We start from the raw sequence: 19,841 nt of genomic DNA, 5'->3' as shown, positions 1-19,841 counted from the left end.
ACCTTGGAAATATTTATTTGGAATAATTCTGACATGCATTGATGATCCTTACATTGAAATTTCACAGTACTAAACATGCTGACGGGAAATAGATGACTGATCTTCAAAGCGATGCCAGTCCGTTACGTTCATCCGTTTTGGGCGCGTCCACGTGACACCTTGAGAGCATGACGTTCGCCTTGAGGATTGGGTGATTGCTCCACAAAATTCAATTCAGACAAAACATCACCCCTTTCGCCTCCCCTCCAATAAAAAATAAAAAATACACATATTAGACATCCTTTCATAATAATACATTTTTTGGTGTGTCCTGCTGCTTTATTCCACATTCAGCATTTATTTTAAGTTGAGGAGTTCATGATGCGGGAGTCTGCGGAGTCGGAGCGCTCCTCGTACTCCTCATCCGGGGAGTAGAGGCCGGGTTTGGGTCCCAGCGTGCAGCTCTCCTCCTGGATTGCGATGCGCGGCTCCTCGGATGACCTCGGGGGGAGGATGGGGGAGTTGCGGAAGACGGACGTACCGGAGCTGGCGGGAGCCGTGGGGGAGAAGGGTGACACGTACTGGGCCGCAGAACGGAGCTGGTACTGCTGCTGCAGAGCCATGGTATTCCACAGAGTCACGTCGTTGTGCACGAACGGGCTGGCCTGGCTGCGCGTCAGAGAGTTGCGCAGCATCAGCGGGTAACGCGTGTGCTGGGGGAAGGACGGGTGCTGCAGGGGGACACCCAGCGGGCTGGTGGACACCACGCCCGAAGTGGAGTCGGAAGTGAACCGGAGGGACTCGGGAACACGGAAAGCAGAGCCCACCGACCACTTGGCGGAGGAAGACACCGGGTGGTAGGAGCCCAGTGTGTGCTCAAACAGGTGTCCGTTTGACGGCAGCACCAGGGTGTCCGGGTGTGGCTCGGGGTGAGGGTGTGCGCTCCCGTCAGGGCTCCGACTGGACAAGAGTACCTCTATCGCCCCCACCAGGTCGCCCCCACATCCTCTGAGGATGAGCTCCAGGACGGGCGGCTTGTGAGAGGGGAAGATCTTCTTGAGGACGTCGATGGGCGGCCGGTTGGCCCTGAGGCTGAAGGGCAGGTTGATGGATCCCGTGACGCCCTCGATCAGGACGCTCTGCTCCGCGGGGCTGACGGGGTACTTCTGGGGACTCTCGGGTTTGGCCTCCTTCTCAGCGCTGCCGGATTTGGGGAGGCTGAAGCGACTCTCCTCTGGGTGGGAGGGGGCTTCCGTTGGCTCAGGGGTGTAGCAGGAGTTTGGTTTGGATCCCTCGGGGGAACTGACCGGGTCCTGCTCCTTCTCACTCGAGCTCCCCCCGTTTTCACCCGCTGACACCTCCTCTGGCCCGTCCTCCGTGGGGTCTGCAAGAAGAGGGAGCAGACAGTCATGAAACAAGAATGGGATCCACTTTCAATGAGGGCATGAACAATATAGATATGACACGAATCAGGCACTAATCTGAATTCAGAAACATCCTGAAGAGGAGGTGAACGCTTCATCCAACAAAAGCATCCTGTAGGGTCACTGCGCGTCTCCGGGGCAACGAGCCAGGACTTGATGGAGGAATCTACCGGGTGATGACGTTCGAACACACGCAGAAAGCAGACGGCATGTTGCTCGGTGACATTTCATCAGAAGATGACCCCCCCTAAAAAAAAGTATTGGGGTACAAACTCAGGCCGGTCCGCCCCTGAACTAGAGTTCTATCAGCTCTCAGGCGCGTCGAGCTGTGATGTTTCAGTCTGTCCGAAGAACACGGTGGAGTCAGGAGAAACAAACCGAAATGTTCTCCCCTTTTTTATTATTTAACTTTAATAAAAGATACATTCAATAAAAAAATATTTTTACCTTCAGCACACTCATTTTTGAAATTTCTTTTATATGTATCATCATGTCTGTAAATAAAATATGACTTAATAATTTTATTTGTTTATTAATCATCTTAATACTTTTAATAAAATAATAATAAAAGAGGGATTTTTCGTTGGAGAACGACATATTTAGAGGAAACTGTTTTTCACTCACTTTTGTGTAACTTATTTATTACGTGAAATGTAAAGAAATGTTGGCCTCTTAACAGGGTAATAACTGATTGGAAAAATTGGTGCTTTAAAATAAAATAGCCTGATTTCGCTTTTTAATGCACATGAATTTTCCTATTTTCATCAAAATAATCCTGATATCAATGTCCTTCGCAAGTTTCTGGGCAAACTATTAACAGCTCTTAAAACAGATTGGTCGTCTAATAATAAATTGATAGTATTCAAGCGGTAAAGGCAATCTAATAGTGAACGTTTTTGTAGTTTTTGATTTAAAACAGTCCATAATAACGTTCTAGTCATTATTTATCATAAATATGAACAAGTCAAGGTCAAGTCTCTTCATGATTCTACCTGGGCATGTTTGGGCTTCAGTCTGCACCGGCTCCGCGCTGCTCCATCTCAGCTCCAGCTCCTCCGTCCTGGGCGGTGCGCCCTGGTTCCCTTCGCCGGCTCCAGGTATGCCGATGCCGGGCAGCACTCTCAGTGACTCCGGGATGAGACTCTCCAGACTCTCGTTGGCTTGCTGCCTGCGGAGCGCCACCTGCGCCGCCATGACGCGCTGCCGCTCGATGATAAGGATGCATTTCTCGCAGGTGCAGTCCTTGAAGCGGCAGTACCGCTTGTGACCTTTAAGCCACGACAGCACGCCGTGATTTCTGCACCGCGCACATTTAGGGGTCCTTTGGAGCGGGGCCCGGGGCTGAGACACCGGAGCCCCCATGTATAGGTATGGAGATCCGTAGCCATTCATTCTGTCAGACGCAACTCGTTTTCCAGGACGCACAAGTGCATCTGCGAAGAGGCGTAGTGAGGTGGGGGTGTTGTTTTCCGAAAGATGGAGCTTGATGGTGCTGCTCTGCCACACGCATGACAGGATGAGGATAAGAGGTGTTGTATTGGAGGATCCACCTTTCACCGGCTGACAGCACAGATATGCATCGAGGTGATACGCACTCATGAAGACGAGTAACCAAACGCTGTCACTCGCGTCAAAGCGCCTGCACGCTGCAAAAAATGTCCATGTGAGGCTGGAAAAAAAAAAAAAAAGCAGCCGATGAGGATCAGATAACTCAGCAAGGTCCCCTGTGTGGTTCACATGTTTGTAGAGTTTCCTTTATTAATATGAAGGGAAATTATGTTCAAGACGAGGACACACGTCTAACACAATACAAAAGGGAATAAAAGATATTTTATAGTTTGCGATGGGAGACGTGCACGTTGCATATTTTTAATAAACTTGATCTTAAAGATGATATGAGGTGGAAAGATCATTCAAAATTTATCAATGAAAAGCTGAAATGGTCTCAGAAAAAGGACAAACGGCCTGCATCTGCATGAAAGAAACTACCTTTAAAGAATTAAAATTCAAGAACTATAATAGAATTAGATATTCATGAAGATAGCATTACAAATACCAAATACTTAATTGTTAAAAATTCAAATATCAAAACATCTCAGCTGTAATAGTTGATAGAGACTCTAGTTGAATTCATCCCTTTTAGCCCATTTGTCAAAAGTGGAGCAAAGTGGATAATGACTAAAAATTCCATCAGAGGTCAAAGTCAGCTGTCAGATTTATTAAATCTGATATCCCAGCTGTTAAGAAGAAACGTGGATGGGGGGCGTGGGGGGGCCGGTATATCGGCCCAGCGTGGAACTAATAACCATTCTTCATCAACATTCGCGACTATAAGAATTCTTTTAAACATGACGAATGAAATTCTGATTTTTTAATCTACCAGATGAAAACACAAACAAACGGTGACCGTGATCCCAGACGTGACAACAGGCCGATTATCACGCGTAACTTCATTTCTCTGAGTCCGGATGCGCGTCTCCCTCCCGGCCGCCTGCGGACCCACGGCCTCGGACAAAACGCTGCCACGCAGCAGCTCACACCCTTTGGCACAGCAGAACATAACTTAGATGATTAGGTCTCTACATGTATGAAAGCCCTTTGGGAACTATGTCGAGGATGTTGATATGTCCCTTCTGCTGGACTAATAGAGGGCATTGAAACATAACACCGGACAAAGCCGGGGCCTATTTCTGACCGTAAAAAAGGTTTATTCAAGCAAGTAATGGGATCCGAGCCTGCGCGGCTTACAGAGAATAAGAGTACGGTAAACCTGCACACATGAAGCCCGTCTCCAGGGCTATTAAGCTTTTAATTGGAAAATAGCAGAGGAAATTTCAAGGTGACTAGAGTGGCTTTGCAGTTTGTGCCAGCCGAGTAGATTTGTGGGAGTGGGAGGCTGCGGGTGAACGTCCTCACCACAACGCATAATAAATTTATTCATGTTGTTCGTTGATAAAGAGTAAAACACAAACCCGAATAAAAGTTTATACTGCAGGCTGCATGGTAATTGGCATAAGGTCTGATTTATTTGAGTTGATTTCATTCTGATGCACTACAGGTTGAAGACGCAGAGAGACTGTCCTGTAAACTATTCGTGCTGCGGGAAAATGCGCATCAAGTGCAAAACATTAAATGGATTTTAATTTAATATAAATGTCACCTTTATTAGTTAGACCTGTTAATGGTAACATACTGTATATTAGAAGATAAGTCCATAAGTGTCACATGAGTTTAACGTGAAGTTTATACGAAATAAACTAATCAGAAATATGACACCTAAAGAACACTCAGTAGCTGATACCAAAGATCAAAGGTTAATTTATAATTGACCTCTAATCCCCCGAATTCCACCTATTATCTTAACTGGTTTTATAAAATCAGTCAGTGATTGATAAAAAACAAAAATGCTGAAAAAAAGTAATGTTTTATTCAAGGATTGACGCCTTGGTGTGGATCCAAAAGTATTTCTTGGTACCCCAGTTAATAAAGTCCTAAATAAATAAACCAGTCAGGAAAGACTGCAGTAGTGGGGGAAAAAACTCTGTCTCACAGTTTTAAAGGAAGTAAGGAAAAAACATCCCTGATCTTCCTGAAGGTATCTCCATCAGGACATCACAGGTTCTTCTGCCTCATGTCCAACTGTGTCTATGTCCTAGTTTTTTGTCATCTTTGACCAGCTGTTGTTTCCATTCTTTATCCTTGTGCCCATTGCCCTTCCACCCTCGGTCTCCATTCCTGCAGCCTCACCATCGCCCATCTGTCCTCACCCTGGACCAGCTTTCTCTTCAGCTCCCACTGATAAATCTTCATAACTTCACCTCACATAAGTGTCTGTGACCTGCATTTGTCCCACCGCACACAACAAGGTTTTCTTCATGTTAATCAATTTAAAATGTCACTACAGTCTCACACACATAAACATCTTATTTCTTATAAATTAGTTACCTGGTTAAGTTCTATTTACCTAATTAGGAAAAGTCATTGAGCCCCATATAAACATGTATTGACTTTTATTGATGGTTTAATTGATCATTAAATATTCATAAATATGGTAATGGCTCTAAAATGGATCTCCCTTAGAGGATGTAATCAGCATCACGTGATGTCACAGCTCATTTCAGTAGGATGGGCGGTTCAGAGTAACTCACCACCTGGAGACCCTCATAATGGGTTGTGAAATCATTACAGAGAATAGTATTTATACTTTGGCCTTTTTACAAATGCGTTTTCCATTTTGTAAATTACTCTCTTTTTACTTCAACACCATGAGAATTTAAGATTCATATCATTATTGTTATATTATTATTATATTAGAATGAAGAATTAATTCGAATTTAAAAATGAATTGAGAATACTTAAAATCTAACAATATGAGAAGGTACAACGAAACAATAGAGTTGAAATGCTCAAAACTGAATGATGATCAGTTTCCACCAGATGGGACTGAGTGATGTGAAGTCTCAGGCCAGTAAAATGATATGAAACACCACATCCTAATTATTTAAAAATTAAAAAAAATAAATAAATAAAAATAAAATAAAATATATATATATATATACACATACACACACACATATATATACATGTATGTACGTATGCATGTATGTATATTTCTATAAATAAAAAATAATATATAAGTTAATTGTATTAATTTATGTATACATTTATATATTTATTTGTTCATTCTTTCTTACATTCATTCATTTACAAATCTTTAAGTCTATATAATTACATTTTGCAAACATCTGTGCAACTGCCACACGATGCCATGATATAAGAAACATACAAATACACTATACATTATATTTGGCAATGATCAAGGTCCCCAGGTGATGAATCTCCTCTTTCTCATGTCTTTTAGTGACATCTAAAACATCTCACCAGACATACTTGAGCTGAACCTTCTATTAATTGATGGTTAATAAATGCTAACATGCTATCATGTTAACTAAACTTTGAATTGTATCCATCATGCTAATATTTGCATGTAAGGCTAATATTAGCATGAACCTAAAAATGCATCTTTTCAATATTGATGTGACATGGATGTTTGCATATATTTTATGATGAATTTACCACTTTCTCAATAATTTCTGATGATAAGTTGTTTTTATTTAATTTAAAAGACAATTTCACACACAAATAATTCCAACCATGTACTCATTGTTTGTATTTCTTATGTTGTATATCAGGTCAGTTATAGCCTTACTTGATTATCATTAAACCAAATGTTAGTGAGTATGACTGAATTGCAGTTTTCTAGCGTCCCTCATGAGTGCTGGTAGATATGGACTGTGTCTTTTGAGGGATTAGAATAAATATTGCGATAAATAACTGGTATCTGCTCTGTGCTCTGATGAGCTAAAACCAAAGTATTTCTTTGGATCTTTGCCACATGATTTTCATGAACTTTAATGACAGCAAATTCTATTTATGATGTGTGAACTAGTTCAATTACTTTACATTTCAACAACTCGCTCCATATCTTAGATCTCATGTTTATGTCAGTGAAGGAAACTCCTTCAGCAGGGCCCCTTCAGAGGTGGAGGAGTGACTGACCTCTGCTGAGTGGGGTTATTATGAGGTCTTGATTGGGGGCGTTGATGCCACTCAGGGGTCCTGTCACAGAAACACTGATTTAAGCCTCTGTGGGGAGGCGGGACACTGAGCTCCTACTGAGGAATTATCCAGACATCTGAGTTCAAGAGACATGTTTAGAAAACACTGAACATCAGTCAGCAGCCATCAGTCTATAGGGAAAAGGCTCAGTCTGGGTTGTCAGGATACTGAAATAGTGGCATAGAAACTGATACAACTATTAAAGGTTTACCAAAGCATCATGCACACTATATAAAATTTTAAATATCAGCTTATATTTAAGATTCATAAAAGGATATGTTTTGCAGGTCTTTGTTTTTGTTTTGTTTTTATAAAATAACTGGCATTTTTATCAAATGATTGTTGCAGCAAGTACAATACTTATCAACACAAATTTATTTTTGAAATATAATTTTTGTGTAACTATGGATACAACTTGATATGTATGGAAAAAAATTTAGTGCTGAAATTTGAGAGTTCTAAAGACCTTTTTTAAAAACACATATACTGTAATGTAATTCCTTAGACATTTGATACTCCAAAGAATTACGTAGTGAAAAGAGACCAGAGAATCATAATTATTTATCCATGAGTTCCACTGGAACATGTAAATAAACATGTATTAGTATATTATATATAGTATATTTATTTCTTGGTTACCTATAAAAACAATTATTTGAAATATAATGACTCTGTCAACATGACCTGAACACATACAAGTGTTTGGGATTGATGGATTGGCAATTAGTTCAGTGTTCTTCTGTTTTATGCAAACTCTTGTATGCAAATTACAGGGATATCTAGTTAATTTATACACTTTAAGGCTTTATTATGTAATCACATCCATGTACCATCTAGGAAATGTGTTAAGGTTAATTATAATTACAATAAATTGTCTTTTTCTCCAGACATATTCCTGCTTGGAGCCCTCTAATTATGAACATGTGCCTCTGAGCCCCCCGTGGAGAGGAGATGTCCTCCTCAAGGCTGCACATATGTAAAGACAAGTGATGGGTAACGTCCTAAGATAAGTTGTGGATGCACAGCATCACAGCGGCCTGTTAAGTTTGTTCAGTCCGTCTAGTTCAGAATGTTTACTGGTGCATTTATGACCGGAACTTTGAATGTCCTTCACAGCAAACTGCCTGATACGTACTGGGTATTATCATCTCTGAGTTATACTCATCACTTCCATTTTTAGTTAGCACATTAAGCAAATCTAGAAGAACCACGCTCAAAATGCTCCGTTTCATTTCAGTGTTGTGCTATTTAATAATTATACATCTGTTTTCTATAGTTACTCTGGAGGGTTTTTTTTTTTACAACTGGAAGTCCTGAAACTTGTATTTTTTATAACAAGCAAAATGTCTCCAGTGCATGGTGTTGAGGTTATTTTGTCTTGTTTAAAAATCAGTTTACATGTTTGAAGTTAAATGTGTCTTTACTTTACTTTGTTTTATAATACTGACACTTCTTTCTGAAAAGTCTCTGACTTGTTCCTTCTGTGTTACATATAAAACATGTTGGAAGCATTTTAGCTAGACTTATAATTTAATAAATGAAAAACAATTCACTAAATTATTCATTACTTTTTTGAACATCACTCTACGATCAGCTCCATCTTTACCAGTGTGAATAGTTAACTTTTACAGCCACGCCAAAATCCAGGTCACATTGTGTAATAAATACTTATTCAAACCCAACTTATTCTCAGATTATCTTCAACACATCAGACTAAATGATGATGTTTTAGTGGGGTTTCATGACATCCACCTTTAGGAGCAACAGATATAACAGATTGGATATGACTGAAAATTTGAGGAGAAAACAAATACTCATAAAATATATTTTTTAATTTGATTCCAAAATGTCTAAGATTTTATATTTCATAGTTCTTGTTATATACTTTGTATATCTTGTTGCTATCTATCCTTGCAGACCTTTAGCAGGTCAAACATTATCTAGTAAACCTTATAGTTCATCTTTAGTCGTTACAGATCTTCATGGAATATTTACTCATGATTTACTGATTTACTTATGGATTTCCTGGATTTCCAAAATGTTTTTCTTTGCAGCCCTCTGCATAAAATGACGACTTCTGAAATGTGTTCTAGTTATAGAAAATTAAACTGAATCAGTGAAACTGCAAATATCTCGTGAATTATGCTGCAGATTCAGTCTTAACTAACAAAAAACATTGCTTGGTTACAGAAAGCTTTTTGAGATGCAAATTGTGCACACAATTTAATACAAATACGATACAAATTCAGTACTTTTTTGCAGCCTGAATATCATGTGCCAATAATGTATCTATGCAGATTTCCTTTTTAACTTCTTTTCACAGGTTTAAAAACTGTGGTTCCTTCACTCCACACGTTAGGATGGATCACTTCATCTCTTCCTGTTTGTTTGGTCAAGTACAGTTTCCTCTAAAAAGTCTTCTCTGCAACACAAACACTTGAGTTTCCTCTGGCGTTCTCCTCCTCCTCACTTTCCTGACTGTCACTCCACCAGGAGGTGTCACGGCGGAATCCGAGCAGCTTCTATCTATAATGGGAGGGGATGATTTATGGAGGCAGAGACAGCTCAAGGAAAACCAATCCTGTGACACTTTCCCCCCCTGCGCGGAACACAGGGCAGCAGCAGCTACAGAAGGACAAGGCAACGGCAGCCGCTGGCTCCTGACAACCATGATAAAATGGCCTTCCTTAACTAAACTCGTAAACCACGGAGCAATAAAACTCAATCTTCTGTAAAATCCAATTAAGTCATTATCTGACTGATTGTATCTTTAATTGAAAACAGAAGTGACAGTAAATTTCTGTGATATATCAGGATCAATCGATACTGCTGTACAATCTGGTCTCAAGAGGTGATTTATAATGTCAAAGTCTTATAGGTAACTCCACATTCTTCTCTCTAAAACCACTGGTGGATGAAATTAAGAGTAAGTGCGTTTCATAAAAAAACAAGGTGGTCACGTTATTGATTACAACAGATGGGGTAGAATCCAATGAATGTTCCCAGCGCGCAGCAGAAAGAAAATACAAGTAATTTTCTTTGTCTGTTTTATATTGTTGTTTCCCACACACCATCGCATTTACACTCCATCACTTAGAGCATTTTTATTTCACTAAAACTTGTAGCGACATAAACTCCAAGACTCCAAATTACTTTTGTTGCTGTCTTATTCAAACACAAACACTTTCAAAGCATGAAGTTGGAAATGAATCTCTATAAAACACATGAACAGTACAGAGAACAGCAGTGCATTAGTCAGCTTCTCAAAAGCATAAAGTTTCTTTTAATGAACACTGAAACATCACAACTCAAACTTGAGCAACAGGATTACATTCATGAACTGGAGTTAGTTTTAGGGTTTGACTGACTTAACCATGTTGTCGGGCTGACTCCATCCACTCTTTACTGCACAGTCAATGGGCCTTCACGAACTTTCAAACATAGTGCAGCTATGAAAACACAGAATGATGTGGCTCCCGCGGTCTACAAGTGTAATACAGGGTGCGTCATTGCACCGTCACATCAGATATACTGTATTTAGCCAAAGGCAGGATAGAGCATTCCATTTTTAGGCTGCTATGAAAATATTCTCTAAAATCAAAGTAGAAACGGAAAATACTTTTGATCTTAAAATTACTGAATTAGTCTCTGCTAATTAGAGTCAGGATCAAATTCTTCAATTAGTACACTGGATCAAAATCTAATTCTAATGTAGAACATGAATACTACACAAAACGGTGCATGTAGACTTACTGAACCGGGAGAAACAAAGCTACACATGTAATTGTATTTTGGAGAAAAACATTTTCTAAAAACTTTTTCCGAGTGAGTGCTACATACTGAGTTTGAATAAACAGTCAGAATAATTCTTGGCGAACACTGAATCTGTCTTCTGATTGTCAAAAGTTAGTTGAACACTGAACGAATCACTGCGTGTTCACGGCTGTGTCAAACAATTAATGCCTGATGCTGTCTGGAAACGACAACAGTTAAATTTGCTGCGACAGAGAGGATTTCATTCGAATTTTTCAACATGTTTGGGTCACAAAAACAAGTGTATAACTTCTGAATAATTTATCTAATCTTGGTAACTAATAACCAAGTTATTGTAATGTATATTTATTTTTTTTAGCATCGTTTTCACAAAGGATCTATGAAAGCACCTTACTTCCATGGACTGTTTGCAGGTTGGAATTTGTATAATTTTGGTTTGTCATTTAGGAAATTTCAATAGTTTTACCTGTCTTCAACAGAGGACCTCACAGCTTCAAGTCCAAATATAAATCAAAGAATAAAAATGACCTGTGTTGTTAATAAGATACGGAATATTCACTATAATGGACAGAAAGATAAACAGGAAACTGTAAAACTGCAAAAATGTAACACGTATTGCTGAACGCTTTTGTCTTTGGTTTATCCTTAGCTTTTTTTTTATTTGGTGGTGTCACCATCCATGATGGAGCTGACAGTGAAGCTTGGTGTCTCGCTGCTGACTTCACAATCAGCATGGACATGGGAGTTCACCGGGGAGCTGGTGGACCTGCAGGTCATGGACTCATGACCAGTGATGTTGCTGCTGGGTAAGAAGCCTGCAAACACAGCAGAGAGAGATCAGCTGACACACTTCTGATTCTTCTTAAAACAGAAAATCAAATATTCATGGATACAATAACCAATGACTGCACAGGTTTTGCAGCACTGAGCTCCATTCTCCAAAGGGTTACGTGATCTCCAACTTTTATAACATGCACGGCTTAGAGGAGAGTACAGACACTCATTTCCTCCATGATTTATTTTAAGGACTTAGGTGATTCTCTGACTTTTCAATTGAGATTATGGTTTTCAATAATATTTCTCTAAATCTATTAGGTAGTTTATCATAAAAAGACCAGATCATGATTATCATTGGATGAACTGTAATAGGGAGGAAGAGTTAGGGGGCAGTCCCCTGACATTAGTCATCAGAACAGCTTTCTGTAACATTGCCCCATCCTCAGTATTAAAGAAAGTTCCTGGATCTGCGTCATCTGCATCAGCACTGGTTGGTCAGAAAATCTGTGAATATTTTGAACGTACTCAGCTAAAAATTAAATTAGTTTGCAATACACTGAATACAAATTTTGAAGAATTAAGGAAGGAAATTTTGGAAATGTCACTGTTTAGATAAAAACAATTACTGTTGAATTTTGGTATTTTTGTCACTTAAATAGACTTGGTAAACATGATGCTTTACTCTCTACTTTAAAAATAACTGTGGCAACTACTAGAGTTATGTCACATTAACAGAAACAGCAGATTAGTTCAAATCACAGAGAATCAAACAGAATAATATTGAAATATTGTTCAGAATCTCATTCTTAGAAAGAAATTAACCCTGGTATTTGTATGGGACAGCAGGCTGGTCAGTGTTTGAGGAGATCCTTGTGTTCTGTCGTTTTTTAAGCGAAAAGAAATATACATTTGTTTATTCTTAGTTTGATTTGTGTTTTTCTTGAATGCTGTTAACATTTAAGCACTGAAAATAGAACATATAGGCTGTCTCACAAATAAATAAACATACTTTAAAAAAACGGTAAATATATGTAATACTGCTAAATACACTGGGTCAGGAAATACAGAGAATCAATGACTACATATGTAAAATACCTAATTTAACCTACCCATGTTGTTGTTTTTTAAATATTAAAGCTCATTAAAGCGCAGAAACTGTTATGTCTCTGTGTCCGTCAGATTTCTCAGCATGTAATCATTTTTCCGTGCCAGCCTATCTTTTGCATCCTAACGCCATCTTCAACATCCTACCACTAACACTAACTGCCCTCATATCTTCCCTCAATACATCCATCCACCTTCTCTTTGGTCTTCCTCTTTCCCAGTAGCTCCGTCCTCAACACCCTCTTACCAACATCCTCACCATCTCTCCTCTGGACGTGTCCAAACTATTGAAATCTGCTCTCTCTAACTTTGTGTCCAAAACATTAATACTTTTTCGCTCGCTAGCGCCACTATCTAGCACCCTAGCGCCACTCGCTAGCGCCGCTATTTCCGCTGGCGCTGCCATTTCCGCATGCCGACGGAATTCAGCTGAAGTGACCCGAACGCTCCCGATCATTAAATATGCACTCGGGTCATGACCTCCTCTCGTCCAAATTAAAAAACAAAGAGATTATTTTTTTACAAGCTAAACCTGCGAATTGGTGTACGACAAGGCGAGGACGATCGATTGAAAGAAAATGAGAATAGAGTGTTTTATAGTAGATTTTGCGTAAAAATTCTAATTGAACAACAAATGGTGAAAACTGAGAGGGGGTAGGAGTGGTGACAGACCGATCAGAAGGTAAATGAAAGATATGATCAATACTTTTTTGTAGTCTTAGACTTTTGATCTCTATGACCGGCAGGAATAACCAGCGATGCCTGTAAATGTGTATTCACCTCGCTTGCTATTTTATGTATAATAATAACTAAACAATAACTAAACTAACCTGTCTAAAGGAGTGCTGTCATTCATGACTCATCATTAATTAATAAAAAATAAAAACTGAGCAAAAAATACTGTTTAAGTTACAGTTTTGTATGTATGTATGTATGTATGTATGTATGTATGTATGTATGTATGTATGTATGTATGTATGTATGTATGTATGTGTGTATGTATGTATGTATGTATGTATGTATGTATGTATGTATGTATGTATGTATGTATGTATGTATGTATGTATGTATGTATGTATGTCTGATTATTATTCTTATTATTTTTATTATTATTATTATTATTATTATTATTATTATTATTATTATTATTGGGTAGCATTACAGTACCTCATAGGGTTGAACAGATCTGACACCGATAGACAGTTAAGTAGACCGTTTTAGAAAATAATCTTCCTGGGGCACAGTGAAAATAAATGAATTCAAACATCAGAATAAAATATACAATACATAATTCAAACAAACAAACAAACAAACAAACAAACAAACAAACAAACAAACAAACAAACTGTCAGTCTGCTCTTTGGCCTAGTTGCTGGTCGTCAAATTATGACTTGAAAAACCTCATCTGTTCATGATGAAAAATCTCTTAAATTTGGCTATCCTGATTTTTATTTCGATCCTCAAAAAATGCCAACTACAGTACACATATGACAGATTTTCCTCATTAAGACTCTTATATTTTTCCCTGAAAAATCAAAGGAAATGTGTAAATGAAACAAAGTTTTTCCTGCAGTAGTTGGTAAAAAAGGAAATCACATTTATGGTTAAAAAGCATACAATAAAAACAAATTATTGTGCACTGCGTAAACGAATCTTCATACATTAACAACCAAACCTCAAACCTTTCACCACCTCAGCTGCTGAGCTACAAATCTTTTTCCTTGGATACTCCTCAAAGTCATTAATATGATAAATTCCTATTGCTTCACGGATGCAGACGGAACAGCAACACACATAAAATAAAAAATGTCTCTGTACTGTCAGGCGAGTAAATAAGGAGAACAGAAATACCATAATGAGACAAAACAGCAGTCGTATCAGCAATGCACACTAAACAGAGCTTTGTGTTAAATGCTGGATTCACCCGATATAAATATGACTGTGCAATAAAATGATTTCTGGCGAAGCTCAGGATTGATAGCAAACCGCCGCAGTCAGCAGGTGCAGAAGAAAATCATTCGGTCTTTTACCATTATGATGAGAGCTGCGTGCATCCACTCATTTTCACCCGTCTACTGCACTGAAACAAATGTGAGGCCAGCAAACAGTGAGTATTACTGAGTATTACTATCTACAGCACATGTCCCTTAAACTGTTACTATCACTTATTAATTATTATGGACCATTTCCTAAACGATGACCATTATCAAACTGTAATACTCAACACTAATCTGTGAAGACTCGGTCATTCTTGACATAAGACTTTCTTCTTAGTACCAATACAGGGACTATTTGTTTTGGTATTGTGCTCGGACATTTTTGGATGATTGATTGGGAAATTGAGTAAAAGCAATTTGACAAAAATACAGATGAATGGTTTCCCAAATATGATCTATAAGTAATCTATATACTGTAAGTAATCCATTGATAGAAAGTGACATTCATCTGTTCCATCTTCTCATGTGGATGGATTTGTTCCAACAAAAAAAATCAGCTCAGAGACTGCTGATGGACATAGAGGTGCAGCAGATGTAGTAAATAGCAGGAAAGAGTGCAAATAAAAACACAAACTATTTTAGTTAAAAATGCTGGTTCAACCCAAATAATGATATAAAAAATGTGGAAAATTTAGGGAATTTGTTGAGTTGTTGAAAACATAAAATGTACAGCAAAAAAGTTAAGAATTTTCTGAACATCACCCATAAAGAAGTTTTTGTAGAAGATGGTTATGGAATATGGTCATCCAAATATCAGTGAGGTGCCAGAATATAGGAATGACAAAAAGGTTTTGTCAGATCCACAATGCGAAACACACAGATATCCTGCTTCATATCACCTAAGACAAAAAACACGGAATCTACACACTGGAGAAGCAGCATAAAAAGCAATATTGAAAATATTCTTTCATGTGCTGACTACATCAATACTGAAATTGTATATACTAGTATTTCTATACCAAACGTTTCCATATAATTATGATAAAAGGGTATTTTATCCAATTTACGTATATTTAACAAAAGAAGTCCAATTTCTCAAATTTTAATTGTCTGAACCCAAGAAACGATATACAACGTTTGTTTAAACAAAATGGGTTTTACTGCTGTCAAAAACAGGAAATACTACATCAAGGAACATAAAAACATGACAACCACAAAAATATATTTTAATTCTAAATTTAAATTAAAATAAATTGTGGTCAGCACCCACATGTTATCAAACCAATTTAAAAATATTGAATTTTAAAGAGAAGCACCTTATGGAGGAGCTACTCAAAGCAGCTTGAGCTTTGAGTAACAGTGATGGACATAACCGTTTACATGTTCAAATATTCATACATGATTATTCAGAACTGCCTTCTTATTGGAATATCATTAATATATTGTAAACAAGAGTCAATCTTCATTTTTCCCAGAATCCTCAGATCGGCCTCCCTAATACTGCCTCATCGCTCACCCTCCACCATTTCTCCTCTTTTTCAGCGGAGGTGGGAGGGGAAGAGATGAGTAATTTTTCTCCTCATTAACTTCCTGATTGGTTTTAGACTCCACTTTTTGCCCGTCTGCAGTTTGTCACCAATTCCAAACTGGCAGCCCAATCGTTAAAACTAATGTTTGTGTAGCTAAGTGCAGCCTGCTTTATCTTTAATACCTCAGCAATAACAGCAAGAGGGTGGGGGAGGGCGGCTGTGAATGAGACTGCTCACTGTTAATTCTCTGCCTGTTCATCAACAGCAAATCTATGATGTAATTAAAGGCTGAAAGCAACTGTTAGTTTCAATGTTAAATCACGACACAGCGCTGTACACATGTTCTCTGCTGCATCTCTGCTTTCCACTTTAATACAGATTAATGTTGCTGAAAGCCAAGCCATGTTCTCGATTAGCTGTCGGCACGGGTCATACAATTAATGAGCGTTTTCATTATTTTCTAATTGAATTCTGTTAATTTCATTATTTGCGTGATTGTTCTATTTTACAAAATCCGGAAACTATAAATTCTTCTTATAGTTGGTTTGTAAAATGTAAAAAATTGTCACATGTGAGAACGTGAGGTCACATAATGCTTAACATTATTGCATGAAAATAAAGAAATAAATTACTTACAATTTTTTTGAATACTTATTGATAGATTAATTAATCATTAATTAACCATTCACATAATTCTATCCTAACATATCTTGAGTTTACATCATATATGAGTCTGCTTCTGCATCACAACTTAATTTTAGTCTCGGCTGTCATTTCAGGTATTATTCTATCATTATTCAATCATTGAAACCATTTTGATATGAAAACATTCACATCAATATAAATGTGGCAAACAAACAGCTCTGAAGAGACTCAATCAAAACATCAAGTTTATGAGTTATGCTGATGTTTGTGACCTCAAATAGTTCCCCTCATGTCTGTTTGAAAATTCTTCTCATCATTGCGTTTCCTTTTCCCTCTGCTTTTTCATTTTAATTCGTCATATTTCTGTCCATTGCCATTGATATTGTTGAGGACCAAAAAGGAATTCTAAATTCCTGTTATCTTTACTCTGACCATGTAGCTTCTGACTGAACTGCTGCAAACAGGTTGTGATGGGGTTTGTGCTCAGCATCAGGCCAGACAGAGCGCAGGTGGGATAAGGAAGTGAGTGTTCATTATTACAGATGGATTGCTTCTTTTCTTTATCTGATGGACCTGAGGAAGCTAGACTGAAAGTATGGGGACAAAAGGTACTGTATATTGAGTATGAGGTTTATTTTGATAAAGTTTATCATTTATCAGAGCATTTACTTAAGAATCTCTCACACTGGCAGCAGAGACAGCTCGCTGTTACAACAATATTGGTGTAAATTTTTCAGTAGATATGATCAACATGTAGGCAAAGAGGAGCTTGTTTAACTGTCCAGCCGCTACAGAAAAACCTTATTATTTATACTTGTCACCTGATGAATGTAATGCTGTCTTGCATTTCACTCATGTTTTAGTGTCTACCATGTTGTCATAGATTTACACTAATACAAGGTAACAACCATTGGCACGTCATACAACAGCATTTTATTTTTATATACGTGACAACTATCAGTGTGGCCAATGTAAAGATAAGGTCCTGTGTAAGATAGAATCTATCTGAGGTTTGAACTGCTACAAAAAAGCAGTTTGTAACAAGCCAGAGACTTAACCCGCTGAAAGAGAGTTTATTCTCCTCAATGAACTTTTGCCCTTTTTCCAGCCTCTGTATAAGATTTCCAAACTACTAAACAGTCTTTGTCTGGATTAACAAAAGGAAGCTTTTTTAACCTCCCACTTGTCCTGTTAAGAGAGGGAGGGAGTGAATGAAGGTACAATCATTTCTCCTGCTGCCAAAGAGGGGAACAAAAGCCCAGATGTGAGAGGAGATGGTAATTCAGTCTGATCCAAAAGGGATAAGCTCTCACTGTGGGTTTCATACACACTCATCCACCATACACAAGGGTCATAGGGGTAGATAAAACTTACATAAACATAAACACACACACACACACACACACACACACACACACACACACACACACACACACTCACACACACACACACACACACACACACACACACACACACACACACACACACACACACACACACACACACACACTTCTGCATTAAACTATGAGGAGGGTGTTACTGATGTTTCTAGAGGGGCAGCTCTGTGAGAGAACTTCATTTTCAAATAACATAAAAGTCAGTCATCAGTTTTTTATTAATATAATAGATTATATTTATCATTAAGCTGGATTTTTTTGTATTCTTTGTATACTTCTATTTCAGTTTTCTATATTTTAAGTGACAAGATGTCTTGAACTATGTCATGTGACCAAGAGTGTATTAAGTACCGTCATTAGAATGACAGGAACAAAAAGTAAGGGATCCACCTCTTTATCTAGATACACTCCATAATTCAGTGGAGCTTTCTTTAGCATATGTCCCACTCTTCCATCACATTTCATGAAAAATTGCTGCATAATTTTACTCACAAACTATTAACCATCTAACCAGACAAATAAACAAACAAACAAACAAACAAACAAACAGATAATGGCAAAAGCCCCTGGGGTAATGATATATAACACGGAAATGCCCCATGTTCAAGGCTACTTTTGTACTTTTGTTTCACAATTATACTGTATCAACAAAAACCAGTGTTGGACAATAATGACAATGTGTTGTTAGATGGGAGAAAATCCCTGCAGCAACCAATCAGGAGGAAGTTGTCAAAGAATGGAATTGGTTACAAAAGCTCAATAACATGATTCAACACATACTGTCGCTCACAAAGGTATTGGCATTAACTTGGCTGAAAGTCATGATTGTAGTTAATACATATTAATGAATAATTTAACATTTTGGAAAGACACGACCACATTATTGGAAACTCAACGTACATGTAGTAGCCTTTTCAGCCTTTGAACCATGTCTGAATGTCTTCTTGAGCAGTCAGAATTAGCTTGAACAAAATCCAATTCACAACCCTCAAGTTACCACGAAAAATAAATAAATAACATCCAGGGACACCCAGGGGCCGTCAGCAGAGGTTATCATCAAGGGAACAAAAATCCAGTGAATGAAAGGTCGCCTGTCACATTACAAGGTTGACCTGGGATTAAATGGCTCCCATTAAAGTGATACGGGTTGTGTCTAAACGCAAACATCCCTGGCCAGTTTGAGTGTCCCATGGGTGTCCATGCGAGGGCAACCCTTCGATATGGGCGTCTGGCTTCTCATCATCAGGCAAACATCAGGACTTAATGGTCCAGAAAACTCAGTCAAAGAGCGGACAGGCAGGCAGGCAGGCTTTAAATGCTGAGCAGTGAACGGTGGAGGCTCACGCCACTCAGCCGATGTTCACAACACGGACCTTCACCCTCAGTTTCTAATCACTACTCACATCTCAATGCTTTGGTTAACTTTGGTTATGATGAAAGTGGTCAAAATCACATAAAAATATACCAATGTGAACTCAAACGCTGAAAGGATGAGTTATTAAAGGTGTGGGTTTTATCTGTTATGAACTGTGTATCTATGTCACAGCATTATAACAGCTATGCAAACTGTTACATTAAAACTACATACATTTGTATTCTGTTGCATAGTACTGATGATGTAATCTATCATGGAGATATTGCATTTACATATCGCCG

The 19,841-nt window shown here is 38.3% G+C and overlaps 2 protein-coding genes across 2 annotated transcripts in view; both read right to left on the bottom strand.

Moving 5' to 3' along the window:
* Positions 1-41: 41 nt before the first annotated feature.
* Positions 42-3,014, bottom strand: dmrt3a (doublesex and mab-3 related transcription factor 3a). Its single transcript, XM_068311523.1, has 2 exons — positions 2,396-3,014; positions 42-1,363 (listed from the first exon to the last, which is right to left on the bottom strand). Exons 1-2 carry the CDS (start codon positions 3,000-3,002, stop codon positions 342-344), a joined length of 1,629 nt encoding a protein of 542 aa, XP_068167624.1. The 5' UTR covers positions 3,003-3,014; the 3' UTR covers positions 42-341.
* An 8,439-nt stretch (positions 3,015-11,453) lies between these two features.
* LOC137592984 (doublesex- and mab-3-related transcription factor 1Y-like) overlaps positions 11,454-19,841 on the bottom strand; it is a 30,588-nt gene continuing 22,200 nt past the window's right edge. The window contains exon 5 of the mRNA XM_068311524.1: positions 11,454-11,611. Coding sequence (XP_068167625.1) covers positions 11,454-11,611 — 158 coding nt within the window. The remainder of the gene's footprint in view (positions 11,612-19,841) is intronic.

The sequence above is a fragment of the Antennarius striatus genome, chromosome 3, assembly GCF_040054535.1.
Source record: "Antennarius striatus isolate MH-2024 chromosome 3, ASM4005453v1, whole genome shotgun sequence".
Classification (NCBI taxonomy): Eukaryota; Metazoa; Chordata; class Actinopteri; order Lophiiformes; family Antennariidae; genus Antennarius; species Antennarius striatus.
Note: the sequence above shows the minus strand (reverse complement) of the source record. Positions and strands in the feature narration are given on the sequence as shown.

Excerpts from the sequence above, each read along its gene's own strand:
- dmrt3a (XM_068311523.1), bottom strand. The coding sequence starts at position 3,002 with ATGAGTGCGTATCACCTCGATGCATATCTGTGCTGTCAGCCGGTGAAA. Across the intron at positions 1,364-2,395 it reads TGAAGCCCAAACATGCCCAG|ACCCCACGGAGGACGGGCCA; the intron begins GTAGAATCATGA and ends CTCTTCTTGCAG.